General features: G+C 35.7%; 1 protein-coding gene across 1 annotated transcript; it reads left to right on the top strand.

Moving 5' to 3' along the window:
- The first annotated feature begins 901 nt into the window (after nt 1-901).
- LOC131039257 (pentatricopeptide repeat-containing protein At4g30700) lies at nt 902-9,454 on the top strand. Its single transcript, XM_059212839.1, has 4 exons — nt 902-1,100; nt 5,330-5,373; nt 7,109-7,622; nt 8,559-9,454. The coding sequence occupies exons 1-4, from the start codon at nt 902-904 to the stop codon at nt 9,452-9,454; spliced, it is 1,653 nt and encodes a 550-aa protein (XP_059068822.1).
- The last annotated feature ends 1,524 nt before the right edge of the window (nt 9,455-10,978 follow it).

Genomic DNA, 10,978 nt, shown 5'->3' with positions numbered 1-10,978 from the left:
AAGAAGAACCAAAAACATCTGACCGTGCAAACATGAAACTACAAGCAAATACAAAGGGTGTGCAAACCAAGGCACACACACACATGAGAAAGGTATGAAGAAAAAACAAAGGAAAACATCAAACCTCCCCATGACACTTTATATCATAGTGCGAGTACAATAAGGCATAAAAATGATGTGCAAGATCCCATAATACATGTGCAATACAGAGGCACTTTATCTCAGTGCATTTACAAAATCATAAGTGCTTACAATGAAAGCTCAAAATTTCAAAAAAAGACATAAGACTGGAAATACATGAAGAACATCCAAAAATGAGTCATCCCACGTAAATGAGAAGTTTCCATGAGCTCATTTGTCCAAGTAATTCACCAGAGTGTGAACTGAATAAAATGTACCTGGAGTAAAATTTGGAAAAAGTGCATGGATGGTTGTGAAGAGATTTGAAACACTGTCCCAATGCCGTTGGAATCGCAAAAAACAAAGAAACGTGTGAAAGGTTATGATCTCAAGAGTGAAAATAGCACCTCTAACTTCAAATGGCTGTAGAATGTACCAGCAACAAAAACAAGTGATTAAACCCACCTATATGGAAAGTAGACAAAACCAACTTTCCAATGATATCTTGTTTGCCAAAAAACAATATCGTATGCCCAAAAGAAAAAAACCCATCTTTTAGGGCACAAAGAGAGACAAAGGGGGCCATGCAAGGCATTCGTATTGCTGATGTCAATATGAATATTCTAAGAATATTCCTTGTCTGCTTGAAAAAAATACCATTGCTGGAAAAAGCAATTGCCAAATTTTTTTTTTTGCTATTGGAAAAATAAATCGACCACCAGAAAAGCAGCGTTGCTGGATGAAACAACAGGGGCTGAAAAAAATCTGACTACCACCAGAAATGGGCCATCGAGGGTCGGAAAAGGTAGCGGCATCAGAAAAAAGGGACCACTGGTTGGAAAACGGTTGCTGGCGGCGGCGGCCTGACAAAAGGTTGGCGGAGGGGTGCTGGCTGAAAACAAAAAAGCGGTGGCTGGAAGGGTGGATGGTAGGGCTTGCTACAAGGTCTATGGTTTGCTGCAGCCCGTACCCTGCAGAGGGTACGATCCCCCTTTATAAAAAAACTTATAACATAATTTTTTTGTTTTTAAATAAAGTTTTTGATGTGATTTTCTTACATTAGTTTTTTTATATAATTATTTTCAATTTTATGGGAAAAAATTAAAAACCAGAAAAGGTTGAATAAAAAATGCCATTTTTTCTCGATGTACGTGCATAGGCGACGGTATGGCCGTACAGGGAATTTTTTTGTGCCTTAGAGGTCAACGATGCCCAAAGTAGTCGAATTATATATCAAAATTCATGGAATTAGCCTCCTGAAGCCAATCGTGAAGTCCTTTTGGGCCCAAATTGCTCTGAAAAACATGTGCCTTCTTGGATCAGAAAAAAACCGAATCTTCAAACCCTCATAGATCTAGCCTAGTGAATCAAAAATTGACAAACAAAAAGTCAATCTTGACTATTTCGCACGTGCCAGATTCAATGGTGAGGTCCAAATCAACCCAAATTGCACATAAGACTTGCTATAGGTAGAATCTCTCAATCAAACGAACAAGAAAGCCTTAGGTTTGAAGCTCTAATACTATGTTAAAGTTGTGAAATACAACCTCATAGAACCCAGTGAACACCTGTATGCAAATAACCTGTCCCAATAATGGAAGATTCACAAAACACAAAGATTGCTTTGAATACCTAGAGCAAAAGAATGCAATAATAATAATCAGATTGGTTAAGGATTACAAAGGGACCAATCCTTATAAAAGGAGATCAAAACCTAAAAACATAAACCCTAAAAGCAATTAATAATTAATAATGAATTAATTATTAATATTCCTAAGTTTAGCTTCCTAAATTTAGCTTAAGTGAAATAGAGATAATATGACTTAATTATTAAATTAATATGATTTAATTAATTAAGTAAGCTAATACCTTTTTATCTTACAAAATATGCATGATCTCTCATTTTAAAGCAATCATTCTATCACAAGTAGAAAGGAAATTAAATATCATCGGAAATTGTAGGATTTACATAATATAAATCAATACAAACCTTGGTCTAGATGGCAAAAGTGAGTTGTAATAACAAATATATCAAATAATATAAAATATTGATCTAATATATAGAATGCATAAAAAGATGTAAATCAATAGATGAAGTACAAATATATTGACCTCTTGGATGCATAAGTCAAGGAGGTGACACATCCAAGTGGTCATAAGTTAAGTCTTATTCATTTCTAATTGAAGAGATATATATATATATATAAATGCATGTGCATATGATTAGGATAAAATAATAAATGTGGAATGACATGTGGATATATTGGAGTAATTAGGACACTTTATCTAATTATTTAATTAATTAGGTCCTTTAATTACTTTATTCACTTAAGCTAAACTTAGGTGCTTTTTGCTTTTATTTAATTAGGTTAATAATAGATTAAGTTGTCTCATTCATTATGATTGTGACACTTTGTGCTAGCTAATTTAATCTTGCATTAGGGTTTAATTCATCCTTTCATAAGGATTCATTTGTTCATTTTAATCATATTCTTTTGTGCAACCAATACAAAGTTTTCAAGTTGTGTTGAGTATATTATTCTTGTTTGTTCTTTCTATGTGATAGGTGGTGTACTTGCAGAGGATTCTTGGCTTGTGAGGCTGGATCATCAATGTCTACATGGTATCATAGCTAATCTTAAGTTATTGTCCATATTCTTGAGGGATCCAACCTTAAGATTTTTTTTTTGTGCATGTTGGTCTCAAACGAAGGTTGTCATCGCGTTCACAACATCCCAAAACCTATAGATTGGCTATAGTTTTGTCAAAATTTGAGTAGTTAATATTTAAGGTCAATTTGGATAAGGGCACAAAAATTGAGCCAAAATTTGAGGTTCAATGAAAAATTTGGGCACTTTGTGGTGAAATTGACCTCACCATTATGCTCAAAGCAACCAAGAACCTTAAAATCGCATGTCAAATCATCATTTATCACTAAAAAAGGGTACAAATTATTTGGGGGCTATTCATGCAAATCCATATAGTACGATCGTACTTGTACTCCCACCATTAATATGCCACACCATCTTTGTACCATTTTATGAAAAAATTCTCTATGCATGCAAGTTTTTTTGGAAAGATCAAAATTTGTTTTGAGAGGGGGGTCAATTTTTTTTAAAAAGGCAAGAGAAAATTAATTGCTACAAACCTATACCAACAAGGTACTTGTACATGCAGATAGGTACCTTCGCTTATGCTAGCACAACTCAACACCTATTTTTGGTGGATTCCACCAAATTCACCCTATTCACTATTTTTAGCAAAATCTCTAAATTTGGCAACATTTTGAAGAATATTCTAGCATCTTTTGGAATATTTTGGTTTAGGAGGGATTAATTTTTTTACAAGCTCATGAAATATTCCTTGACATATTCTTTGATGTCAGCATTGTAAGGACAACTAAGCACCCCTTAAAGCCCTTTTTTGTCCTAATTGATCTAGGTGTGGTTTTTTGGCCATAACTTGGGCATATGGACTCAAAATTGCACAAAAAGATATTGTTGGAAAGCTAGTTCTAGTGGTGATCAAGTGGTGCTGGTAGTTTTGTTAGGTTTTGCTCCATTTTTTGTACCAGGCGTACGAAGTTAAATATTTAATTTTGCACTTATGGGCCATATCTTGCACATCTAGAATCCATTTTTTACGAACCAGATATCATTGGAGAGTTGGCGGAGTCCTCTACATAGATATCAGGTCCATATTTTTTACAATTTTCATTAGGTACTCAATGATTTCAGATTTAATTATTTCTTGATTTTGTGATTTCTCAACTTAAAAAAGTGCAAAAGGGTTGTCTTTTCTTACTGTGGTGATGGTGGTGGGTGGGGGGGGGGGGGATAGAATCATCATCTTGCAGATTCTCATATTCCCCTAGCCTTTACCTAACCTAAAAACCAAATCTAATGGTACAACCCTTAGTTGAGAAACTTGTACCCCATAACTATCATAGATGGAAGACTAAAATGACCAAATTGTTTCGGTCCAGAGGTTTATGGTCATATTTAGATGAGACCCAACCCGATTTGATTTGTTAGTTTGAGATCCTTCATCATAGGGATATGATGGATAGGCTATGGGTTTGATTTTTTATGTTTTAGATAGTTTCCAGTTCCATATTGATTCCTACATCACTCCTTGGGCTCTATGACTCAAATTTGAGCATTTTTTTGTGGGTATTAATAAGTTCTTTGCACTTTAGCTTGAGACATATTTGACGTCATTGGTACTTGATTCCTTCCCCTCTATTGGGGACTTTTTGGAGAAGCTATATCCATTAGATCACTTCTAGAGGGTTCAACAAGGAGAAGACTAACAAAGAGTGCACATTTGTTTTTTTGTCCAAGCTTCAAGGCCATTTCAATTCTTTGCTTCATTATTTTATCCTACCATGGATGCTTTATGTTCTGCCTTCACTATGCCTTCATTTGAGGTGTTTTGCGAGCACCTGACATGGGAACAAGCCAAGTTAACACAACTTGATTCAATTTCTAGTTCCAAATCTCAATCTTTGGTTGCTTCAACTTCTACATCTACAATGAATTATAAGAAGAAGTAGAAGAACAAAGGTTCAAAGTCTTTTCAGCTAGCTTTAGAGTTTCATGCATACGATTTAGATTCTTCATCCTCTTCCAAGAGGTCTTCATCTAGGAATGACAAGCGTAAGTGTTCTTATTGCACCAACATAGGGCATGATGATAATCCTCGTTATGCAAAGTAGATTGATGAGATGATAGATCTTCTTCCTAAGAGTCATATTCAACTGCCTTCATCTAGTGCATCCTCTTCTACCACTTGAGGACCTGCACATTCTGGGTCAACTTCTATGGAATGTGGTGAAGACAAGATGAGAGGCCATGCTCTCTTTGCATCGACACATCTTCAAATGACATCATTTGAGGGTATGTTCTCTTCTTTTGAGCATCGTACATTTTCATAGATTTTGATGGGTAATAACACTTACCTGAGTGTTATGCTTCTATTGAGGTTGATGGTGTCACATTTAAAAATATTCTTCATGTGTCTTCATTATCTTCCAACCTCCTTTCCATCTACCAGATTACTTACTGTGGGAAACGCAAGATAATTGAGTTCACCCCAGATTCAATACTTGTTAGAGATTTGTATAGTAGTGAGCTCATTGTAGCTGGCAATGTTGATCATGCATCTTGACTGTATGAGTTCTCACATTTTTGTCCCATTGAGCATGCAGTTCCATTGGCTAGTGCTAACTCTCATGCATCTAGAGTGGATCAGGTATCTGAGGAGAGATTTGGTTACTTGAACCTATGTGTGCTTTAGTCATCCATAGTGGTTCCTAAAACTTCTATCATGCCTCCTCCTCCACCTCCCACTTCTTCATAGACCAGTTTAGTTAAACAAGTTAATAGTTCCCTTCTAGTTTTCGCTTTGTAGGATGAGTACTTGTCAGATATTGCAGGGTTTGATACATCACACACTCTAGACATTGGGGACATAATTGAAGATATTTGCTTCCTCTTTGATGACAACTTGAGCATTCCTATCACCCCATCTTCAACAATCCCTTCAGAGATTGTTCATTAGGTATCTTCATAGTTGTTTGGATTTTCTCAGTTGTTTTGACATGTTTTGATTCATACTTGTGGACAATTGAGTAATCTTCCATGGAACACATCATATGACTATTCCTTCCATCTCCCTTCATGGAGTTGCATCTACCTTGGCCATTTGATTTGTTTCTTCCGAAGGGGAGGAACATAGTTTTCTACTCTTGGATCTTCATCAACATTTGTGCTCAAGGTTTCTTCTTCAACATTAAAGCTTCTCTCTTATTGGGGGATATATCATATCTTCATTTCTCTCATATGGGGGGATACATCATCTTTCTTTTCTCTCCTATGGGGGGATTTGATTGGACTTTTGTGACTGATTCAACACTTGGGGGGACATCTTGAGTCCTTCATTTTTGTCAACTATACTCTTTTGTATTTCTTTTTCTCTTTTTGAGAGGAGTTTTCTCCCACTAGTTTTTTCTCCTTTTCTCTTTTTGTGAGAGTTGCATGTACTTGGGTGCCTAATCAAGCCTTTATTGTCGCGACCTATTCATGCTTGCTTCTTTGCATTCATCTTAGCTTTATTAGCTACTCCCTACGTTCATCTTAAGGGGGTGCCGGAGTAATAGGACACTATCTAATTATTTAATTAATTTGGTCCTTTAATTACTTTATTCACTTAAGCTAAAGTTAGGTGCTTTTTGCTTTTATTTAATTAGGCTAATAGTAGCTTAAGTTGTCTCATTTATTATGATTGTAACACTTGGCACCAACTAATTTTATCTTGCATTAGGGTTTTGCATCTAGGGTTTCATTCATTCATTCATTGTAATCATATTCTTTTGTGCAATCAATATATAATTCTCAGGTTGTGTTGACCATATTATTCTTGCTTGATCTTTTTATATGATAGGAGGTGTGGGCTGCATCTATTCTGGCTCCAAAACAGACCTTTAGTATAGCGTGTTAGCGACAGGTTAGTCAATCGTAGCCGTTAATTGCAAAATTGACGGTGTAAAACGTGCGACTAACACGCGTGTTAGTCAATTTGTACTGTCATTTTGGAGCCAGAATAGACGCGTCCAGTGGTGTGCTTGCAGAGGATTCTTGACTTGTGAAGGTGGATCATCAACTTTTACATATAGAATTAGGTAAAAGAGCATAACTTTACACAAAAACACATTGATAACCATCATGTACAAGTAATATCTTCTCAAAATAAATGCAACTAAATAAAAATATAACATAATACATTTTCACCATTACACTAATATATAATAAAATAATTTTAATTTTTTAATAATTATATAATCTTTAATTTAATAGATTACCATTAGGAAAACATATATACTAAAATTTTAAACTTTACAACAAATTAATTAGGTTGTGTATTTCCGTTAAATAGTGAATCTATTAATACAATTTTCTTTACTAAATGTGACAATAAAACCTAGCAGAGGGAAGCCACTCTGCAAACACAAAAAGTAACAGATGAATATCAACTCAGAATACACGGATCAAAGAGTATCTGTGCTAAATTTTCTGTATGTGACAATCATAAAATGCCATTGCCATTTTCATGTACTACCCATCTTAATCTCGCAGCATCATGTAGAGAGGGTCAGTTAAAAGAGGCACTGCACTTTCTGTTTACTACATACAACCCCCCTGAAGACTACTCTACGTATCTTCAATTATTGCAGACCTGTATTCTCAAGAACGCGCTTTCACAAGGGAAAAATGTCCACTCTTTCACCATTCACAGGCAATTTGAATTTGCTAAACGCCCAACTTTTCATCATAAGCTTATGTACATGTATGTCAAGTGCGGAAGTTTGGTAGATGCCCGTAAAGTGTTTGATCACATGAAAGAACGAGACAGTGTTTCATGGAATACGATAATTGCAGCCTACAGAAGACATGGGTTTCCTCACGAGGCAGTCACAATGTTTCACCGTATGCAAGAAACAGGTCTCCAACCCGATCAATTTACGTTTGCCAGTGTACTCCCGGCCTGTGCCAAAATGGGAGATTTGGAACAGGGCATGGACATCCACAAAAGCATAAAGGATAGAGGAATTTTGTCGGATTTGGTTGGAAATGCTTTGATAGATATGTATGCAAAATGTGGAAGCATAGACAAGGCACGCGAATTGTTTGACATATTGCCTCAAAGAAATGTGGTCTCATGGAATGTCTTGATTGCAGGATACGCACATAATGGATTTGTAGAAGAGGCATTAGAAACTTTCAAGCAAATGCAATTGGCAGGTGTAAAGGCGGACTCTGCAACCTTTGCCAGCATCCTCCCTGCCTGTGCCAAACTGGGAGCTTTGGAACAGGCTATGTACATCCATCAAAGGATAGAGGATAGAGGAATTTTGTCAGATGTTGTAGTTGCAACTGCCCTGGTAGACATGTATGCAAAATGTGGAAGCATAGACAAGGCACGTGAACTGTTTGACAGAATGCCTCAAAGAGATGTCATCTCATGGAATGCCATGATTGCAGGATATGCAAAATGTGGAATCATAGACAAGGCACTTGAACTGTTTGACAGAATACCTCAACGAAATGTGTTCTCATGGAATGCCATGATTGGAGGATATGCACATATTGGATTTGTTGAAAAGGCTTTAGAAACTTTCAAGCAAATGCAATTGACAGGTGTAAAGCCAGACTCCGCAACCTTTGCCAGCATCCTGCCAGTCTGTGCCAAAATGGGAGCTTTGGAACAGGGTATGGACATCCATAAAAGCATAAAGGATAGGGGAATTTTGTCGGACGTTGTAGTTGCTACTGCTCTGGTGGACATGTATGCAAAATGTGGAAGCATAGACAAGGCACGTGAATTGTTTGACAGAATGCCTCAAAGAAATGTGGTCTCATGGAATGCAATGATTGCAGGATATGCACAGAATGGATTTTGCAAGGATGCTCTCAAAATATTTGAATTAATGAAGCATTCTGGAACACATCCTGACGTTATCAGCTTTGCTTGTGTTCTATTTGCATGCAGCCATGGAGGTTTAGTGAACGAGGGTTGTATATACTTCAATCATCTTAGCAACCCTTATTGCATTACACCTACAATTGGTCATTTTGTGTGCATGGTTGACCTTCTTTCTCGTGCTGGCTATCTTGAGGACACCCTAAGATTTATCATTAAAATGCCAGTTAAACCTGTGGTGGTTGTGTGGGTGTGTTTTCTTGGTGCCTGTAGATCACATATGAATATAGGTTTGGGAGTATTTACAGCGATGCTGCTTTTTGATTTGGATCCTAAAAATACTGCAACTTATGTTCTTCTCTCAAACATGTATGCAGAAGTGGGCAGGTGGGGTGAAGTTCAAATGTTAAGGAGATTGATGAAAGACAAAGGAATTAAAAAGATACCTGGTTGTAGTTGGATTGAAGGCCATAAAATGGTACATGCTTTTTGTGTAGGAGACAAATCACATCCACAGACCAAGGAGATCTATGCAGAGTTGGAGAAATTGGCTTGGGAGATGAAGGTAGCAGGGTATTTCCCAGATTCAAGACATTTACTCAGTGATGTAGAACATGAGGAAAAAAAATTATTTTTCTGCTATCATAGTGAGAAGTTGGCAATTGCTTTTGGTTTGTTAAACACACCCTCTGGGACAACTATTAGAGTTGTTAAGAACCTTCGAATTTGTGCTGATTGCCACACTGCAACAAAATTTATCTCCCAAATTGTTGGAAGAGAAATTGTTGTGAGAGACGTACACCGTTTCCATCATTTTAAACAGGGTGAATGTTCTTGTGGAGATTATTGGTGATGTTAAATGAATCAATTTTAATTATAGTCTTGCACTATGTCACACCTGCAGTAATGGAAGGATAAGGTTTTATTTTCAGTTTCTAGACTATTTTTTGGGTTTAGTAAAACTATGTGGAAGTTTAGAATTAGTTTTTGGCTTCATAAATTAGATGCATTGAGCGTAATACAGATCACTATTCATGTACATTCTTGGGGTATTTGTCAAAAATCTATTTTATGATCATATAACGTTTTATTGAATCGTTTTTCCAAACCTTACATATGTGTGAAATAACAAGTGAGAGGAGGTAAAGAAAGGGTTAAAAACAAAAGGTGAGAAACACTTCAAGTAAAAAGAAAGATGCATTGCTAGCATGGAATGGTAGATAAGGGCTTTCAATTAATCTTACCATTTTGGATAGTTTTTTTGTTTGGATTAACTGTATCATCTTTTGTCTATGTTAGGTTAACCATTTGAGATTAAACCATTCATTTCAGATTTAGCATTTAATCTTATATAAGTGTATCTAGATTTTGTTTCATTATGGATAAATATTTTTAATATCGTTCACATCCCTTTGCTTAGTGAGATAACTAATAGATTTGTGAATTCACATATTTTTCAATTTAATTCAATTTCAATATGTTTAGTTTTAATTAGAAATATACTATTAAATTCTATATATCAAGAAGGAAAAAAAACTTACGATTATGTCTATGTTGTAATTAATGATTATGCATGGTGTAATGTTATAAATTGCATACCTTAGCAATTTCCATGTTATGTTTTGGTCTTGCTTTGATATTCATAAACCCTAGCATGCTATTAGATTCATTTAGCCTTGCCTTTGGTGTCAACTTATGTTTGTGTTGCAAATTTTTAGACTTTTCTATGTTATCCAATGTCATAGTTGTATTAACCTAGTACATTATAAATAAGACCCCAACCAAAAATAATTAATTTTTATCTTTTACATTATCCATCTTTATTTCCACATTAAATTATGTATGTACTCCTTGACTTTGATGTGTAGTAGGCCTTTAGTGGAAACTTAGCAATTTTAGATTAATGATAAGATCCTTTTGGTGCACTAATCATCATTTCCACATCTTTGCACAACCTTGTAGTAGATTGTTAGCTACTTTGAGGTACCTTCTTGATGCAGGAACATCCACGGTTAATGATATTCGACATTTTTTTTTTCAATTTTGTTTTCTCAGTTTTGCTTTGATTTTGTCTTTTTTTTCAATTTTGTTTTCTCAGTTTTGCTTTCATTTTTTCTTTTTTTTTCAATTTTGTTTTCTCTGTTTTTCTTTGATTTTGTCTTGCTTTTTGTTGGTGTCTCTCTCCATGGCACGACTGTTTGACAGAATGCCTCATTGCATTGTAACCTCATGGGACCGCAACCTTAGTAACAAGAAATGAATATCCATTGTAGCTTCTATAAAGACTAAACAAACATGCGAATAAGTTCCACGTGGGTCTTCTGACCATTCAACTTCTATTTTGCAGAAATGAAACACCACTAGAGGATGTTAAACT

The sequence above is a fragment of the Cryptomeria japonica genome, chromosome 10 (assembly GCF_030272615.1).
Source record: "Cryptomeria japonica chromosome 10, Sugi_1.0, whole genome shotgun sequence".
NCBI classification, from domain to species: domain Eukaryota; kingdom Viridiplantae; phylum Streptophyta; class Pinopsida; order Cupressales; family Cupressaceae; genus Cryptomeria; species Cryptomeria japonica.
The sequence above is the reverse complement of the archived record's forward strand: the minus strand, read 5'-3'. Positions and strand labels throughout refer to the sequence as shown.